At 40.5% G+C, this 21,039-nt stretch overlaps 1 protein-coding gene across 5 annotated transcripts in view; it reads right to left on the bottom strand.

Moving 5' to 3' along the window:
• Positions 1 to 21,039, bottom strand: part of KIF1B (kinesin family member 1B) — a 151,347-nt gene that overhangs the window by 97,192 nt on the left and 33,116 nt on the right. For all 5 annotated transcript variants that reach the window (XM_055306777.1, XM_055306773.1, XM_055306775.1 and 2 more), the window contains exons 3-7: positions 10,641 to 10,717; positions 9,360 to 9,539; positions 5,656 to 5,721; positions 1,849 to 2,027; positions 978 to 1,089 (exon numbers count right to left, since the gene is read on the bottom strand). In XM_055306777.1, the coding sequence (XP_055162752.1) occupies positions 978 to 1,089; positions 1,849 to 2,027; positions 5,656 to 5,721; positions 9,360 to 9,539; positions 10,641 to 10,717 (614 nt within the window). The remainder of the gene's footprint in view (positions 1 to 977; positions 1,090 to 1,848; positions 2,028 to 5,655; positions 5,722 to 9,359; positions 9,540 to 10,640; positions 10,718 to 21,039) is intronic.

Consider the following 21,039-nt stretch of genomic DNA (forward strand, 5'->3'; position numbering starts at 1 on the left):
AGGATCACGCCCTGGGCTGAAGGTGGCGCTGAACTGCTGAGCCACCCAGGACTCAACAGAATAACTGTTGAGTGGTTATTCTGAGCCAGGGACTACTTATTACATTCACTAACCTGTATCAATATTTAATCATCTTAACAATCCTATGAGGCTGGGGAAACTGAGGCACCGAGAAGTTAAGTAACTTGCCCAACCTAACAGTGTTGAGAAGTGATAGAGGCAGGAGTTGAACTCCAATGTCTGCTATATTTAGCTGTCAAAAAGGAGAGATTAGGGGATCCCTGGGTGGCTCAGCGGTGCGCCTGCCTTTGGCCCAGGGTGTGATCCTGGAGTCCTGGGATCAAGTCCCACATCAGGCTCCTGTATGGAGCCTGCTTCTCCCTCTGACTGTGTCTCTGCCTCTCTCTCTCTCTCTCTCTCTCTCTCTCTCTCTCTCTGGGTCTCTAATGAATAAATAAATAAAATCTTAAAAAAAAAAAAAAGGAGACATTAACAAGCAAGGGATTCAAAGAGCATCAGGATTGCTGTGCAGTCTTTTACTTTCCAAGGAAAAACACACCTTGTCTGTTTAACTGTTTGGTTAAATATTTAATACCACAATAATAACAGAGCTCAAAACAAAAGAAACAAAAAAATCCCACATACCAAACAATTAAGAGGTTCTGTCAGGAAGAAAAAAAAAAAAAGGAAGGATTTTCTCCCTACAAAACTGTTTAACTCTCTGGCACAGAGTATTTTTGAAACCCAAAGTCTTCGTTTATTCTTAACCCTATTTTTCTATCTTGCAATTTCACTCAAAAACTCACATTCAAACTGGTTTAGAGTGGGTATAAAAATGACAAGCAAAAGATACAAAAGAGTCTCTGTTAAATAAAAAGACAACTTTCTTCCCTCCATAAAATGCACAGGGTAGCAAGACTAACTTCTGAAAATCTCCATTCTATACAACACAAGGCCGGATACTGAAGTTATCCTACCTTCTCAGTGGAAAGGTTGGTCTCAGTATCATGTTTCTTCTGGGTGAAAACAATGGTAAACACAGCATGGGAACGGCTACTTGTTTCATTCATGTTGGTAGCTGCCACTGTCCTAAATAAACATAAAGGTGACATGTGACAATGGAATTCTTGGATAAAAGTTAAAATGCACAGCAAGCTCCATGTAACCACATAACATTCACAAGCAATAGCTTTATTCACAGATCATGAGATTGAAATGGTCACACAAATTGTTCTCAATACATCTTATTTGTGAGCCTATCAAGTTACACCCAACTCCAAAGGTCCCCCATCAGAATTATTCTTCACATTTCAGCTGTCCCTTTAGAAACCACCAAGGTATTTAATTTGTATTCTTGGGACACCTTGGTGGCTCAGTGGTTAAGTATCTGCCTTTGGCTCAGTACATGATCCCGGGAACCTGGGATCGAGTCTCACATCAGGCTGCCTGCATGGAGCCTGCTTCTCCCTCTGCCTGTGTCTCTGCCTCTCTGTGTCTCTCATGAATGAATAAATATTTTTTTGAAAAATTGTATTCTTTATTCCACAATCAATTACTAATTACTACCATAGGCATGTGATTATCCAACATTTTATTTACCATGACTTGATCAAAACCCAATATTAAAACTTAACTAAAGTCCTGACGTGTTTCAGTACTACATTGTTTTGAGGGGAGATGCTGAAAATGCTGAAGCCCTTACTTTTTTCCTGGGCACAGCCAAAGGATCAGAGGATCTACAATTAAAACAACCTTCAAAGCTATATATGTGGTCTCAAACCCTTAATTGGAAACAAAGGATCCAAAAATGTGTCAAAGCCTTCAGTTATTAGTCTATTTCTACCATACCTGGCTTTGTTCCCAGCATCCATGAGGTCAGCGATGTCTGTGTAGGAAGTGACTGCCAGCTTCGACAGATCCTCCACATACGGGCCAAGAAGTGGGTGTTCACGCACACGCAAATGACCCTTGTTTTTTGGATTCAGGAGGTCTCGTACTCTTTCACAGTAAATTTCCATGTAGCTCACCTATGAATAAATTATTAAAGTGAACTGGAGGACTTGGAAAAAGAAATGCCATAATTTTTTTTTTTTTTACAATTTTTATTAAAAGTTCTATAATTAGGGGCACCTGGCTGGCTCAATCAGTAGAGCATATGGCACATGACTCTTGATCTTGGGGTCATGAGTTTGAGCCCCACAATGGGTACAGAGATTACTTTAAAAAAAAAAAAAAGCCCTACAATGAGACATCGGTAATCTTTACAAAGGGAAATGCCATCGTAGGCCTAGTCCATTTTATTCTATTCAGTGCACACAGACATCACTGACTAGCTTAGAACCAGCCTTCTGACAGTCTCGCAAAAGAAAAGGAGGTAAAAAGGCTACCTCAGCAGTCAGGAGCCACAACTTGTCTAAGGCAGAAAAAAAATGCCATGCTTAACAGCAACTTACCAGTTACTAATACACTTTTAAAAATGTATGCTGTTGTCAGTCACTGAGGATTACAGTGAGGTTACTCTAAAAGCTTGGAAATAAAAATTCTATTAGTATTGAAACCAAGAAACACTATCAATATTTCAGAGCAGGTAAGACAAAAGACCAGCAACCCCAGTGCTGTAAGACTGACCACACTGTGACTAATTATATACACACACTGTGACTAATTATAGACAAACGATGGATCTACCACAAGGAGTGAGGAGTGGTCAGCACAGAACCTGATGGCATGGCAGGACCTGTCCATGATTCACAAGGGAAGAGGAAGCCTCCACTAATAAACCGCTGGAACTCTCATCTCACCAGCAAGACCATTCCTATCATGGAGATGGAGGTTTCAGGCTATCCTTTCTTCACCTGAGTCAAGCAAACATCTAAATTGTCTAGTCAACTCTTGGCTCTCTAATTCCACACTCACTAAAAAAACCAACAGGGTTCCAACAGAAGTCTATCCGCAGGAAGATAAGAAGATAATATACCAGGCTTGCTAATGTGGGTGTTCTAACTGAGCAAAGAGGTTTTCCTCAAAGGAAAGTAACAAATAAAAATGGTGGTTTCAAACATAAGTCAAATGAGCTTCACTCAAGAATCTGGCTTTGAAGGATGCTTTTGGTCCTGATGTATCTATAAGATCAGACTTCTAAGCAAATAAGGCTCTGGACTGAGGGAAATTCACCACAAGAAGCCTCATTATGGTCTTCCCTTGTGTGTCCTGAGCTACTCAAACACACAATAAAATTTCAGCACTTGTCAACTTTAAATTTCTAAAGAACATTTCTGAGTGTCTGAAACAGAATGGAATCTCCATTTCTACTTTGTTTTCCTTTCTCTCATTCTCAGATTTGACTGTATATTTATACTATATTTTAAAATCAATTTTAAAAATATTGAGAACCCTCGAAGTAACTGATTTCCTATGAGATTAAAACAACAGACCAACAAGTATTCCTTCTTAAAGCAAGTCATCCTACAAAGTGAAATGGTACTTTAATCATTCTTGTGTACTTAAACATACACGCCAGAATCCCAGAAAGACACTTTATCTTCTTGGAAAACTTACTGTCTCTTCACCCAGGTGTGGAAGCATGAGGACCCAAGTAACCTGGGTAAAGGCTGCTGTGCTCTGCTATTTAGTCTCTAACATGCAAATCCACCTAAAGTCAGCACTATTTCTTTCACTTCTGAGCCAGCCATTACAGACCCCACTTAGCAAATTCAATTCACTGAGCAGCATTATCTTCCAGCTACTTTCTAGGCACTTAGCATACAACAGTAAATAAAACAGACAAAAATCCCTGCCCCGGTGAGCTTATGCTTCTAAATGGAAATAAATAACAAATAAATAAATAAGAAGATAGAATTATAAATTAGGTTAGAACATGATGAGAACTATGGAGGAAAACAAAGGACAGAACAAAACAGATGAAGAGTGTGGGGTGGGGGGCGCGCTGCAGGGTCAAAGAAGGTGGTCAGAGTGAACCTCGCTGAAAGGATCAGACTAAATGGCTTGAAGGAGCTGAAACACGTAGACAAGAATATATCCAAGGGAAGAAGATTTCAGGCAGAAAATAAAAAAAAAATCAATGTAAAGTCCCTGAGGTAAGACAGCTCCTGCTGTGCTCCAGAAGCAGCAAAAGAGCTAGTGTGGCCAGGGCAAGTAATGGAGAGAAGCAGAAGAAGAGGCAGAGGCCCCACACAGAGGAGCCTCCAATGAAGGATCTACAATGCATCCCAAGCAAGCCTGTGAACCGCGACAGGAAAGGAAATGGCAACTTTTCACTACCTATAACCTCAAAAATTCTGTCATCCTCTGTGAATTTCAATTTTGAATTTATTTAAAATATTGTGATATTTTAATAATAAAAATCTACTGAATTTTCATTTGCCATACATTTAGTCTTCAAAAAGAATAGTTATAGGAACAAGATATTTAGAGAATCCATTTTAACAAAAAATATTTTTAGAGAAGCACATTTCCCTTTTAGCGTATGATAGTCAGAAGGCAGAATTCTCTAAAATTTATCAATTTATGCAACCCTTTACAGGTAAAGAAAAAAACCCAAACCAGCTACGTGGGTCAAGTAGGAATTGTTGTAAGTCCTATAGAAAATCACAACACATAGATTAAAAGTAGTTTGCTTAAAAACAGCTTCATGTCTCAGAACAGGCTCAGATTAACAGAACACTTTAGTAATTTCAATGGCTATGGAACTGAGCACCAAAACTGGAGATAAGTAAAACAATAGCTTCATAAAGCACTTATCAAGGAGTAGAGATGTTCATCACATAAATTAATGTATATAATGTAATTCTATAGACCTCTTCTTCAAAGAGTTGGGAGTGTATGCTGGATGGAGAATAACTTTCTAAGATTATAAGCAATTATAAAGAAGAGAGGAGAAAAGAGATCTGATTTTTTTTTTAAGATTTTTATTTATTTGACAGAGAGAGAGAGCCAGAGAGCACAAGCAGGGGGAGGGGCAAAGGGAGGAGGCTCTCCACTGAGCAAGGAGCCCGCCCTATGGAGGGTTTGACCCCAAGACTCCAAAATCAGCAGAAGGCAGATGCTTAACCGACTAAGCCACCCAGGTGCCCCAAGAGATCTGATTATATAGATTTTAAAAACCAATGCCTGTCAAAAATCACTATTGATATAAAATGAGGAAAGAGTTCATACAAATGAGTAAGATAAATACTGTAATCCCAAAACGTAAACAAGCATATGCATAATTTACAAGATGTTCAACTACACTAATAATCAAAGAAACTCTAAATAAGTGCCCTTACCAAGTTGGCAGAGAAAAAAATGAAAATACTAAAAGTTGGCAGGGACACATTGGGTGCTTAAACTGTCATGAGACTGGAAATTGGTAGCGTTTCTTTCTAAAAAGTCATTTGGCAATTCACATGTATTGACAACCAAATACATAATGGAAAGAACTAAAAATAAAATTTATGAACAAGCTTATGACGTATAAACAAGGATTTAATTGCAACATTATTCGTGATGACCAAAACTTAGAAATAGCCTAAAAATATAAAACTGGGGGAGTAGTTAAATGAGCTACAGCATAGTCATCATTTGGAACCACTGAAGAGTAACACTGGAGGGTATGTGGTCCAAAGGCCTGTGGCTTTAACCCATGGTTATACTCACCTCTACAGAGTAAGACATTTCTTCATTACAGTTGTCATTGATTTTCTCGAACAGTTCTTCACATAACTACAGAAACAGAAAGAGAGAGGTGTTAACAGCATAAATGAGAAAAGTACAGATACTCATGAGTGCTAAACGAATTAGTGAGATCTCTTTTCTCTTTCTCAAAATATTAAGGGCAACAACATCAAAGGAGAAGGCTTTGAATGAAATTAAAGGACAGTTGTGAATTCGTTTTCCTCAGTTAATCTTTATTCTCTCTCAATGACTGTATCTTAGAAATGTTTCCTTAGAAAGCAAGCCACATTTAGAGGAAGAGGAGGAGTTCTGGCTCTTCCTGTGTTAGGTCCTTGACACATTTAATTTCTGTGAATTCAATTCTTCACATGCTAGTGACTCTACTATAGATATTATTATGTAGCAAAATACTATTAAACTACATTTTGCAGACATTTTATTTATCATGCTATAGAAGCTTTATTTTATACTGTCAGTTACTATATACATTACAAATCATGGGGAATCCCTGGGTGGCTCAGCGGTTTGGTGCCTGCCTTCGACCCAGGGCGTGATCCTGGAGTCCTGGGATCGAGTCCCATGTCAGGCTCCCTACATGGAGCCTGCTTCTGCCTCTGCCTGTGTCTCTGCCTCTCTCTCTCTCTGTCTGTCTTTCTGTCTCTCTGTCTTTCATGAATAAATAAATAAAATATTTAAAAAAAAATCATACACACACACACGCAAACTATTTAAAGGGAGTAAATAAAGGTATTTAAGAATAATTTTGACTGTAGGGGGTGCTTGGCTGACTGAGTCAAGGGAGCCTGCAACTCTTTATCTCCAAGGTTTTATTGTGTTTTTGTGTTTTTTTAAGATTTTATTTATTTATTCATGAGATGCACAGAGAGAGGAAGAGAGAGGCAGAGACACAGACAGAGGGAGAAGCAGACTCCACGCAGGAAACCCGACAAGGGACTCGATCCCAGGACTCCAGGATCACGCCCTGGGCCGAAGGCAGGCGCCAAACCGCTGCGCCACCCAGGAATCCCCTATCCCCAAGCTTTAAGTTCGAGCCCCACATTGGGTGTAGAGAGTACACTATAGTGGCTCAGTGGTTGAGCATCTGCCTTTAGCCCAGGTCATGATCCTGGGGTTCTAGAATCAAGTCCCACTACAGGCTCCACTCGGGAAGCCTGCCTCTCCCTCTGCCTATGTCTTTGCCTCTCTTCTCTGTGTCTCTCATGAATAAATAAAATCTTAAAAAAAAAAAAAGTATCTTAAAAAAAAGAAAAGAAGAAGAATTTTCGTCGTATAAAATTTTCCCCTTTACCTCTCTCTTATGATCCCAAGCCCTTTATAGAGACTACTCTACCATGCAGTGACATTTCCAATAGAAAACATTTATTTTTCGGGCAGCCCGGGTGGCTCATCAGTTTAGCGCCGGCTTCAGCCCAGGGCCTGAGCCTGGAGACCCGGGATCGAGTCCCACATTGGGCTCCCTGCATTGGGCTCCACTACGCCATCCAGGAATCCCTAAGTGGCAGTTTTTAAATGATAATCCTGTCTTCAAAAATCAATGCTTGGGGATCCCTGGGTGGCTCAGCGGTTTGGCGCCTGCCTTTGGCCTAGGGCGCGATCCTGGAGTCCCGGGATCGAGTCCCACGCCAGGCTCCCGGCATGGAGCCTGCTTCTCCCTCCTCCTGTGTCTCTGCCTCTCTCTCTCTCTCTCTATCATAAATAAATCTTTTTTTAAAAAAAATCAATGCTTTTGCACTAAAATAAAACATTCCAAAATTCTACCAGAAGAGAGATATATAATATAATTATACAAGAATTCCAATAGTAAACAAGCTAAAGGAGAAGGAAGGAGAAACTAAATGTGGTGATGGAATAAACAGGATTGTTTAGTATAACTTACTACAATCTACAAAAAATTATTTCATTGCTAAAGAAGTATTACATAGTTATAAAAGCAAAGCCTCCAGAACCACCTTGACTACATTTGGATTCTGGTTCTGCCACTTCCTTAGGCAAGAGACATGACCTCTTTGTGCCTCAGTTTCCTCATCTTTAAAATGAGGGAAATAAAGTAATAACAGCATCTTCTTCTTAGGGTCAAACAAGAAGGATTAGCTGAGCTACTTTTTGCAAAACACTTAGATCAGTGCTTGCACATGGCATGTACTACATAATGTTTTCTCTAATTGGTATTTTTATTATTGTTATTCCTATTTATAAAGGACAATTCCCAAGTATATGTCTCAATATTGACATATATTTTTTACAGAAAAAAAAATGCTAGTATCTTCAGTTTTTTCTGAAAAAGTCTTAATCTTTACTGATGTTAAACATTTCAATTACACAGCTGAATTTAAAATTATAGTCCAATAATCCATCAGAAAAAGTAGCTATTGCTCTCTTATATACTTTTTTTTTTAAAGATTTTATTTATTTATTGACACAGAGAGAGAGGCAGAGACACAGGCAGAGGGAGAAGCAGGCTCCACGCAGGGAGCCCGATGTGGGACTCGATCCCGGGTCTCCAGGATCACACCCCAGGCTGCAGGCCGCACCAAACCGCTGCACCACCGGGGCTGCCCTCTTATGTACTTTATACTCTCAGAATACAGAGAGGTTACACTAGGCCTATAGTAAAAAAAAGACTTAAAATTAATTCCAAATATCAATAAAAGCAAACTTCTGTTATTATTGAAAGAAGTTCCTTTTATTTTATTTTTTTTAATTTTTTTATTCATTTATGATAGTCACACAGAGAGAGAGAGAGGCGCAGAGACACAGGCAGAGGGAGGAGCAGGCTCCATGCACCAGGAGCCCGACGTGGGATTCGATCCCGGGTCTCCAGGATCGCGCCCTGGGCCAAAGGCAGGCGCCAAACCGCTGCGCCACCCAGGGATCCCCAGAAGTTCCTTTTAAATATCTATGTTAGGGACCCCTGGGTGGCTGAGCGGTTGAGCGCCTGCCTTTGGCCCAGGGCATGATCCTGGAGTCCCAGGATAGAGTCCCGCATCAGGCTCCCTGCATGGAGCCTGCTTCTCCCTCTGCCTATGTCTCTGTCTCTGTGTGTGTGTGTGTGTCTCTCATGAATAAATAAATAAAATCTTTAATAAAAATAAAAACAAAAATAAAAAATAACTATCTGTCATAAGTCTTCTCATTCCAAACAATACAAGGTGAAAAGATACTGCTATTAAGAATTCTCAGACTGCTCAAGCTTAAAGTGATAGTATTAAATTAGTAAGACAAAAGGAAAATATCTCTGATAAGGCAATCAAAAAACAAAAATAATCACATGCTTAAGAAGTGTTCTATATATGGAACTTGGGAAAAGATCAACACCACCAACTAGGGGCCCCCAGGACTCAGAACGAAGTCTGTGACATACTACCACTTTTTTTTAAGAAGCTTATTAATAACACTGTTCAAAAGATAAAATATCCAGACACAGGTATACAGCAAAAACTTTACAGAATGCCAACTTCCCCACCTTTAAAGACAGACATGTGTACACACCAGTCTTTTCCATCAGATTATTACCTCCTTTGAGGAAAAGAGACAAATTATTTTTGTGCTTTTGCATATGACAGTCCCTGAGTAAGTGTTTGCTAAATAAAAATAACTGTTATACAGCAATCTAAGACTAAGTAATAATAAAGAGGTATTTTTGCTTTTTTTTTTTTTTTTTTTACCTGTGGAATGATGCCAGCCTGGCTTTCTTCTTGTTTACCCATCATTGTATAAGATTTCCCAGCACCAGTCTGCCCATAAGCAAAAATACAGACATTATATCCTTCAAAGGCATGTAAAAGCATTTCCTTTCCGATGTCATTATACACACGGTTTTGAGATGCAAAACAGGGATCTTCAGGCTGTAAAGATTAAAAGGAGAAATAAATGGCATTTTATTTGTATTCTTTCCTATATTTGATTACTGCTGTATTAAACTGAAGTGTTTGGAATCTCAATAGTCATCTGTTAAAATATATTATAAAATTTTTAAGCCCCTCCTACACATAGTTTATTTTTCTTTCCTTTTCTAAGATTTTCTTTATTCATTCATGAGAGACAGAAACACAGGCAGAGGGAGAGGCAGGCACCATGCAGCAGGGAGCCGGATGTGGGATTCAATCCTGGCACTCCAGGATCACACCCTGGGCTGAAGGCAGGTGCCAAACCGCTGAGCCACCTAGGCATCCCTATTTTTCTCTTATTAAATACTCACACGCACAGAGTCACCCAGGTCAGCCATACACCTCACTTGATTACACGTCACTTTCTAAAACCTTCCATTTGTAGAAAGGTGCAAGATTTTCTTAAATGCAAAATGGAGGGATGCCTGGGTGGCTCAGTGGTTAAGCAACCTGCCTTCGGCCCAGGGCATGATCCTGGAGTCCCAGGATCGACTCCCAGGATCAAGTCCCACATTGGGCTCCCTACATGGAGCCTGCTTCTTCCTCTGCCTATGCCTCTGCCTCTCTCTGTGTGTGTGTGTCTTTCATGAATAAATAAAGTCTTTTTAAAAAATGCAAAATGGAACTAAAAGCTCAAAGGTCAAGTCCACATATAAAAATATTTCCCTGCGCTCACTCCAGGGAGTATAGCTATTTTTCAATAAACCCACCTTTCAGTGACAAATGCTGCCTACCTCCCTTCATAGGCCTTTCCCTTGGCCATAAGGCTCTGACAGTAGTTTAAAACCTTTCCTACTCTCAACACAAGACAGAAAAAAAAGAAAGAAAAAAGGAGAAAACATATAATGAAGAGATGCAGAAGCAATCTGTAGTTCAGGAACAATCCCTAGAAGCCAGCAAGATTTGGGGTCCTCTACTAAGAAGGGTACCACAAAGAGCCCTGCTCTCTCCATTTTCCTAGGTGTTGGTCATCTCTATACTCCTTGTGGACCTGCAAGCTCTTTCAAAACTGTTCACTACTCATGTTGTTTTATTATACTGCACTGTAGGTATACTCACCGAGGTGTGAGACCAGTAGGAGTAGTCGAAACTAAAGGACTTTGGAGCTTCCTTTGGGTTCTTTGGGTTAATAATACCTAGGAGAATGAAAATAATTTGATTTTGTAAGTCACTCAGTTACATGTTAGTTCAACATGTTATAAGTTTAAAATACTCAAATCAGTAGTCATACCACTGAATCTAAAGAAAGCAATAAAAAATAATCAAATATTTAATAAGCAGGATCCCTATATAGAACTTAAAAGAATCAGGCCATCAACATTCACTGAGTGCTACCAGGATTCAGAACAGAGCCTGGTACATAGCAGGTGCTCAGTAAATATTTTATGGCTGAATCATAGGTAAATAAGCAGCCAAAATTCAGAAGCAGCCTGCATAACTATTTCAAGATGCTACATAAATATTTCAATACATTAGAAATGAAAATTAGAAAATTACTGAATTGACCCAACTACTACTTGAAATAATCCCTTTTTAAAGATCTTATTATCTACTTTAGTAAGGCATTTGGTAATTAAGTATTTATCAGAAAGACAATCTTATTTTTAAAATCCACGGTTGATAATAATGTTATTTATATGTATACATGTATGTATTATGTGTGTCTGCAGTGGAATCACAGACCACAAATCTGTAGAATGTTGCAGACAAAATTACTTTTTTAAAAAACAATTTTTATTTATTTGACAGAGAGAGTGAGCGAGCATGTAAGCATGAGTGGGGAGAGGGGCAGAGTGAGAGGGAGAAGCAGAATCCCTGCTGTCAGAGAGCCAGACAATGCAGGCTAGACCCCAGGACCCCGACCGAGATCATGACCTGAGCCAAAGGTAGACGCTTAACCAACTGAGCCACCCAGGCGCCTCTAGACAGCAAAGTTACTTTTTGACTGAAAAGCACAAAGCCTTACTGCCCCTATTGAAAGTATTTCTTGTATGATTAATCCAGTCACACTATACTTCAGGGACTGTCTGAACGCAGAGGCTTATTAGCCTCTCTTCCTTTCTCATACACACAAAGGTTTAGTGCCTCATATTTCACATGGAATAGAATCTTTATAACATGTGGTCATGAAATCGCCTCAAAGACCAGACATCTCAAAAAAAAAAAAAAAAAAAAAAAAGACCAGACATCTCAACCAATCCACTTCTCTAAGGCATGGCCACATCCCAGGCTATCAGTGAGATCAGGATTAAAAAATAAATCTGTCCAGGGCAGCTGTTGCTCAGGACACAAATAGCAACAGTTGCTACGGTGCCTAGTTCTCTCTCTTGCTGGATTCCACCGGGTATGGCCACACACTTATGTTCAAACCTCAACTGCTGACAGAGTATGAATAAGGCTCATACTGCACATAATCATGTGACAAGGAGACATGGTTCTAGAAAGAACACCTCCTCACACAAAAATGGCAACTTAAGCAATGAAGTGTGCTTCTAACCAAAAGGCAATGAGGGGGGACAAGATTTAAAGAATAACTAACGTTCATGGAGCACTATAAACACTGCAAGTGCTGAGATCTAAACTCTTCCTGTGTTGGGCAGCCCGGGTGGTATAGCGGTTTAGCGCCGCCTTCAGCCCAGGGTGTGGTCCTGGAAACCCAGGATCGACTCCCACGTTGGGCTCCCTGCATAGAGCCTGCTTTTCCCTCTGCCTGTGTCTCTGCCTCTGTGTGTTTCTTATGAATAAATAAATAAAATCTTTTTAAAAAATTAAAATCAAAAAATAAAAATACATACATACATACATACATACTTCCTGTGTACCAACCCTCCCTACTACTAAGGCAGATATAAGTTGTATTACCACCTTTGTAGAGATAGAGACACCATCACAAAGAGGCTAAATAACTTAACCAAGGCTACACAGCTAGCTAGTGGCAATCCAGGATGTGGACTTGGAGAGTTTAGCTTTGGAGCCCCCACTCATAACCAAGACACCCATCCTCTATAGACTTATTCCCTGCCTATATGTAGCAACTGCCAAGGCAAACACAGTAAGGCATTTTCATGCATTATGTATACAAATGTGTGCATGTATGCACATTTATGACCACCTCTCTAAAATTACATCATAGGCATTGCTTAAAACTCTCTTTACCCATTTAAAATGAGGAACTGTGAGGATTATGGTTCCTAAAAGATGAAACACTATACAAACTCTACTAAGCAAATGGAAGTTAGTGTCATACTAAGTGCACTAGATTCAGATTTCAGTGGCTCAGTGATAAAGACAACGAATAACAAGATGTTAGATAGGATCCCTAAAGTAGTCTTCACTACTCAAAAACATGTTTAATACAAACACTTTCTAACCTCTAGGAAATTTGCTGTCATAAGACTATTAAGCCATACTTCACTTAGTCTTTTAGCTACTCCCTGGTGGTACCAATTCTGCCAAGAACTTAAGAAAGGGCTAGTTTTCAGATCCTACCTCTTTGTTCTCTTTTCCCTAGTCCTAAGAAGCAGAAATACTACGCCAGTGAGCAATTTTCTTGATTCACATGAAATCCTTTTCCTCTTCCTCAAGATTCTCTCCTTCCAGATCTTTGCAACCTCTGAAACTAATGAAGTCTCCTAACTTACAGATCTTACAGAAACCAAGTTGCCTTTTTTTTTTTTTAATATTTTTTTTTAATTTTTTTATTTATTTATGATAGTGAGAGAGAGGCAGAGACACAGAGACACAGGCAGAGGGAGAAGCAGGCCCCATGCACCGGGAGCCCGACGTGGGATTCGATCCGGGGCCTCCAGGATCGCACCCTGGGCCAAAGGCAGGCGCCAAACCGCTGCGCCACCCAGGGATCCCCCCAAGTTGCCTTTTAAGTAACTGCCTGTATGTAGACAAAACCCTTCTTATTCTAATATAAACTAAGTAAATCAAAATATAATTCTGAATAGCTATTTTCATAATAGTTATGTCAAACAAGATGAAATGTACCCATAATACTTAAAATATTTTAATTCCTAAACAAAAGACATTTACAGAAAACACATTAGAACAAAGTAAAACTAAGGCAGTCCCGGTGGCTCAGCGTTTAGTGCCGCCTGCAGCCCAGGGTGTGATCCTGGAGACCCTGGATCGAGTTCCACGTCAGGCTCCCTGCATGAAGCCTGCTTCTCCCTCTGCCTGTCTCTGCCTCTCTCTCCTCCCTGTGCATTCTCATGAATAAATAAATAAAATCTTAAAAAAAAAAACAAAAACAAAAAACAAAGTAAAACTCAATACTGTTATCTGTTTGAGGGGCCAGTGTAAGCAGAGCCCCCGAAGGCATGGATAATTTCATATGTTAGCAGGGTAGTATTTAATAGGATAGTGTGCTTTATATTTATATATGCAATGTACTACCTTGAATATATGAAATGTTTCCTAATAAAAAATTCTGAAGGACCCCTGGTGGTTCAGTGGTTGAGCCGTCTGCCTTCGGCTCAGGGTGTGGTCCCAGGGTCTGGGATCGAGTCCCCCATCAGGTTCCTTGTGGAGAGATGCTTCTCCCTCTGCCCATGTCGCTGCCTCTCTCTATGTCTCTCATGAAGAAATAAAATCTTAAAAAAAAAAAAAAACTTCTGAAACTTCCCACCTCTGCAAATGAAAACACTGTTATAAAAATAAAACATCAGGGATCCCTGGGTGGCGCAGCGGTTTGGCGCCTGCCTTTGGCCCAGGGCGCGATCCTGGAGACCCCGGATCGAATCCCACATCGGGCTCCCGGTGCATGGAGCCTGCTTCTCCCTCTGCCTGTGTCTCTGCCTCTCTCTCTCTGTGTGTGACTATCATAAATAAAAAAAATTAAAAAAAAAATTAAAAAAAAAAAAAAAACATCAGTGACAGCCCTTGACCTCATCAGAAGCCCATAAACTCCACCATTACTTCCAAGGACAACACACTAATGTTTTCTAATGTGCCGAAGGTTTTTTCTTTCTGAATTAGCAACAGCTGAGATCTAACTTCCTCCTTTAACTTAACTAAGAAACAGGATGTTTCCAACCATGAATAAAAGGGGAAAGAGGGACACACTACATGTAGTGGAAAGGGTATGGGATTTGGATCAAAGGACCATTTAGAATATGTTAATATTCTAAACATATGATGAACACTTAATAAATATACTTAGACTTTTTTGTTACCTTGGATTTGGCTGCACTTTTGAGTCCTCCCTGAAACTGAAATAATACCTAGTTCAAAGGATTAAATGAATAGAGTAGTGAAAGCTAGCAGTATGGCAGCACAGTACAATCACAGTAGACTGGTGGTTTTCAAGGCTATCATCAAGATGAGAAGTTAGGATTGTGATCAGGACAAGTTAAAATGCCTACATAAATAAATGCTACTACATAAATGCTCATTTTCAAAACTAGGTATTTTATCCTGTTTTTAACTCTCTAGTGTGTTGGTGGAAATGTTAACCATATCCCATGATCCTTAAACCAAAGTGAGGAAAATTCATTCACCAACCAATAAAATAAGAATTATACTTCTTAGCAAGAATCAAAGTACTACATTGGGGTCATTTAGCTGTACCACCAAATCTGTGGTGTTCCTACATTTGAAATCCCCTCAGTACGTGGACTCAGTCTTGCAGATCTTCTACAATGCCTTACACCAAACAGGCACTCAGATGCATGTCCTTATTTTGGCATGTATGATTTTAATTTCATTAAATCCTGTATCATTTTCAGAAGCATAAAAAGAAAAATAGTGCATACCTATGCAATATACACATAAAATATCAGTTCATTTCATCAACTTTCACAGAAAGAATATAGAGAGAATTGTATTACCAAAAGATTAGGCAATATTTAATACAGTGGTTCTTTATATCAAAGTCAACTGAGCACATAAGAATGGAATAATACTAATTAATGAGTATCTTCAATGTATAAACTATTTTTCACCAATGTAAAAGCTGTTAAAAACATAGCATGCCTCCCAGGGCCATGTTTTCATCAGTGTGCAAGCTTTAAGATAAATAACCACTTTTTCTGCAATGAATGGACTCCAGGCATATTTTGAAGACTAGAGTCAGAACAAAACTCTATTGTAAATGCTATCTATACCCCTCATACTGCTTTATTTCCTATAAAATCACCTTTTATGCCAATTTTCAAGCCCCCCCCCCCTTTTTTTTTTTCAAGGCCCCTTTTAAGCAACTTCTGCACCTGAGGCCTCCCTTCCCATTGAGACTTCTCTGGACACAGTATACTCCAGACCTGGACCCATCTCCACAAGCAACTTTTCATAAATGGATTTCAAGAGTCATCTTCAACTTTCTTCTCTCACACCCCACATCTGATCAGCTCTACTTTCAAAATGAATCCTGAATTCCATGGCTTATCACCACCATCATTACCACCTTGGTCCAAGCCACCACTCTTTCACCTGGAAGATGGCAGTAACTCCTAACTGGGCTCCTGGCTTCCCCTGAGCCCCTGGAGAATCTTATCTCCACACTGCAAACAGTGGTCCTTTTCTCACACTAACCCAGATCACATTCACATCATGCCTCTGGTGAACATTCCAACAGCTTCCCGCCAAACACTGAACAAAACTCTACTCCCTCTGACCTCCTGCCCAGTTACTGGAATGATTCACCCCCTACTCCAGCCCGGCTGCCCCCCCCCTTTTTTTTTTCCTGCTGTCCTTCTTAATGAAGATATTCTATCATTTCAGGGCCTTTGCATTTTGGCCTTAACAGGAATGCTACTGCCCCAAGTATCTGAACAGCCCACTCCTTAACTTCATACAGTCTCTGCTCAAACATCAGATGGCCCTTTTCCGACCATCCTACTTAAACAGCATGCCTTCACTCTCCATCTGCTTCCCCTGCTTTATTTGTCTTCACTGCACTCCTGACTGCCTGACTTATTATGTGAGTCACTGGAACGGAGGTTCCATGACACCAGAACTTGTTTCATCTACTGCTATATCCCAGCTCCAAGGAGAATACCTGCCATATGATAGATTCTCAATATACACCCAAAGATCCAATGACTATGTTAGTTATATCTTTCCTTACAGACTGTTACTTCTTTGTAGCTGGAAACCATGACTCCTCTTTCTGCATCACTCACAGTGCTGACTTCATAAGTAGGTGATGCTTATTTGTGGACTGGTACTTAGCTCTCTCAACATAACTTGCTTCCTGAGTCTCTTCTCCTTGAGCAGCCAACTTATTACTCAACTTCTGTTAAGAAACATTCATCTCAAGGATCCCTGGGTGGCTCAGAGGTGTAGTGCCTGCCTTGGGCCCAGGGCGTGATCCTGGAGTCCCGGGATAGAGTTCCGCGTCAGGCTTCTGCATGGAGCCTGCTTCTCCCTCTGCCTGTGTCTCTGCCTCTCTCTCTGTGTCTCTCATGAATAAATAAATAAAATCTTTAAAATTAAAAAAAAAAAAAAGCATTCATCTTGGGATCCCTGGGTGGCCCAGCGGTTTAGCACCCGCCTTCAGCCCAGGGCCTGATCCTGGAGTCCCGGGGATCGAGCCCATCAGGCTCCCTGCATGGAGCCTGCTTCTCCCTCTGACTGTGTCTCTGCCTCTCTCTCTCTGTGTGTCTCTCATGAATAAGTAAAAAAGTCTTTTAAAAAAAAAAAAAAGAAACATTCATCTCTGGGAGAGGAGGAATATAAATCCAATCTCAGGAGTAGAAATACAACTTTTAGTAAATAGCAGTAAGGGGTAAACAGGGAACAGAAGGAAAGATGGGAACAGAAAGAAAGATGACCAAGTTTTAAATAGGAAGATGTGCTGATGGGGGTCACCAGGAAAGACAAGGGTAAAGGAAAGTATAATGGGAGGCAGAAGAGCAGGGTAGGTATTGGAAATCACTCTTCTACCCTAGGTCTTTAGAACTGTCTCTTACAGTATGCATTTCACAGGAAATATGCAATCCCTATCAGGCAGAGGTCTTACCATTCAAATTTATTGCTGTAAAATTTTCTACAATGTTCTAGATATGACAAGCTTGCACTGAATAAGGATTCTTGTGTGGGTATGAAACAGATTCTTGACACATGACACACACTCAAGAGGTAGTGATATGCTAAACAGCAACAGACATAAATAAATGCTAATATTCTCAGCATTTATCTTCCCAAGTAGTTCCTCTGAAACATACATTCAATTAGAAGGGTGAGGTGCAGGAACTCAATAAGCACTGGTTGAGTCACTGCTGAATACCATAACTAAAGTACATCAATCCAGGATTGATCAAGGATCTTCAACAAAAACACTCTGTTAGACAGCATACATCTGAACAAATCCACTTTCCTGATCTTTCTCCCTGTTTTCCAATAGTCCCTGCCCCTTTGCTTTCTGTACTTTCACTCACTGTGCTCAGCTTTCCAAGTCTCCCGTGTTGTAAATAATGCTAGCTTCTATACTAACATTAATCCCTCTCAAAACAAGCATTATTGGGGTGCCTGGGCAGCTCAGTCAGTTAAGCATCTGATTCTTGACTCTGGTTCAGGTCATGATCTCAGGGTTGTGAGATCGAGCCCGGCATCAGACTCCACACTGGGTATGGAATCTGTTTAAGGTTCTCTCTCTCGGGCAGCCGGTGGCTTAGCAGTTTGGTGCTGCCTTCGGCCCATGGCCAGGTCCTGGAGACCCGGAATCGAGTCCCACGTCGGGCTCCCTGCATGGAGCCTGCTTCTCCCTCTGTCTGTGCCTGTGCCTCTCTCCCTCTCTCTCTGTGGATCTCTCATGATTAAATAAATAAAATCTTTTTTAAAAATTAAAAAAAAAAGATTCTCTCTCTCCTCCTCCCTCTGCCCTGCCCTTCCCTATTAAAAAGAAGCAGCAGCAGAAGCAGCAGCAGCAGCAGCAGCATTATTGCAAAAGATCCCAAGATCCTATTTTAAGAATGGAAAAGTTGAACAGCACTTTCATTTATTGCATACATTTATTAAGCATAAATTATTTGCCAGGCACTCTGCTGGGGATATAATGGCAAGCAAAAAGTTATTTCTGCCCTTCTAGACCTAATAGCCAAGGGAGGAGGCAGACATATAATCACACAAAATAAATAAATGCTTTCAAATTATGGTAAGAGCCATGCTAGATAAGCATGGGGTCTAAACTTATGATTTCTGACGTCAGTAAACTTTGATTTGACAAAACAGAGAAGGCTGGGCTGAGGATAAACAGGAGACAGCTAGGGAAAGTGAAGAGTTAACACTTATTAAATGCTCACTATGTTCCAAGCACTGTGCTAAAGCATTACATGTATTCACTCACTTAGTCCTTATAATAACTTTATGAGGTAGATACTATTATCACCTCCATTTTACATTTGGGGCACTAGAGAGGGCACTTGCCTGAGGCCAGAGGCTGGACTAAAGTTTGGAACAACTGACTCCAAGGTTCCAAATCTTAGGCAGTATGCATCCCAAGCCAGAGAACTGCTTAGGAAGCCTTAGGGTAAAAAGAAACATGTGGCATCCAGATACTGGTTTGCCAGGTATGGCTCAAGTACAAGAAACAACAAAGAGTTAGAAAAGCACTAAAACCGCAGGGTCAAATAATCGACGGACCACAAGGAACCCCCGAGCAACGAGAACTCACTTGAGTTACTTGATTACAGTTATACACTGCAGTATGGAGAATGGATTGGAGGAAGGCATGAGTGGAAGTGTGGAGACCAATTACACACAACACAGCAACCTATACAGAATGTTTGGGAAATTCTGCTTGCCATTTATCGGATGACTCCCATGAGAACTGCATCTGGCATCAGAAATCCAGGAGTCCTACTAAATAGCATTTATGGGGGCAGGGACAGAAAAAGGTCCATTCCTATACCAAAAACATTGTATCTTGTGATCCAAAACTGAATTTCTGTCTTAAAGTATGACCCAAAATTCAATGATCAAAATACAATTTGACCTAGAAATGGAAAATATTTTTAGAAGGTATTTTCAAGGATTTTAGCAATGAAGGAAATAGAATACTATAGAAGCTTTAATCTAACCCCCCCCTTCCCGAGTAGCCAGTACTAACCTAGCATTCATACTGGCTAGGGCATATAACAAACTGCTTAGTTAAGCCTCAATTTTCTTTTTTTTTTTTAATTAATTAATTTATTTATTTATGATAGTCACACAGAGAGAGAAAGAGAGAGAGACGCAGAGACATAGGCAGAGGGAGAAGCAGGCTCCATGCACCGGGAGCCCGACGTGGGATTCGATCCCAGGTCTCCAGGATCACGCCCTGGGCCAAAGGCAGGCGCCAAACCACTGTGCCATCCAGGGATCCCAAGCCTCAATTTTCTTATCCGTAAAATGGGTACAATAGTAACATTCCCTAACTTTATAGAATTGTTGTGGGATTAATGACTAGACCATGTCAAGAATTCTAACACAGGGATCCCTGGGTGGCGCAGTGGTTTGGCTCCTGCCTTTGGCTCGGGGCGCGATCCTGGAGACCCGGGATCGAGTCCCATATCGGGCTCCCGGTGCATGGAGCCTGCTTCTCCCTCTGCCTGTGTCTCTGCCTCTCTCTCTCTCTCTGTGTGACTATCATAAATAAATAAATTTAAAAAAAAAAAGTTTAAAAAAAATTCTAACACAAAACAAATGTTCAAAATATTCTTTCATTTGACAAATATCTGAGTGTCTACCATGCCCCAGATGTAAGTATGTAGTGAAAACCAGTCTCTTATCTTCAAAGAGTTTATATTCGAATCTGGGAGTTAGATAATTAACTAATATAGATAGTATAACCTGGGGAAGAAAAATTAAGGAGACTTAGGAGATACGACAGTGGCGGTGGTGGGGTTGGCTATGAAAAGTGGGCAGACCGCCACCACTGAGGTGCCTGGGCGGCACAGTCAGGCGTTTGACTCTTGGTTTCAGCTCAAGTCATGATCTCAGGTTCGTGGGATCAAACCCCACTTAGGGATCCACGCTCAATGCAGAGTCTGCTTTAGACTCTCCCTCCCTCCCTTTACCCCTCCCCCCACCTAAATAAATAAATTAATTAATCCTTTTTTTTTTTTAAAGGGCAGACTGTCACCTCTGAGAAGATAATATTTGAGCAGGGATTTGGTAACATTTAAGAAAAAGGAAGACCACCACCGTAGCCAGAAAAAAGTGAATGATGATAAGATGTCAAATCACATGGCTAGCCAGAGGCCAAATGCGACTGGGGCTTTGTGACCAAGGCAAGGATTTTTAGTTTTATTCTCAAAGTGACAGGAAGTCAACAAAGGATCTGAAGCACAGAGGTGACATCTGATTTACATTTCCAAACAAGACTCTGGCTCCTGTATGGGAACAAAGGCAGAAGTGGAAAGACAGAAGCTACTGTCGTGTATTGACTAAGGCTAGAAAGAAATGGTGCCTGTCCCCACTTGTAAAGGCAGAGAGGACAGGCCTTCCTGATGGACTGCAGGCAGCCTATGAG

The sequence above is a fragment of the Nyctereutes procyonoides genome, unplaced genomic scaffold, assembly GCF_905146905.1.
Source record: "Nyctereutes procyonoides isolate TBG_1078 unplaced genomic scaffold, NYPRO_anot_genome, whole genome shotgun sequence".
NCBI classification, from domain to species: Eukaryota; Metazoa; Chordata; class Mammalia; order Carnivora; family Canidae; genus Nyctereutes; species Nyctereutes procyonoides.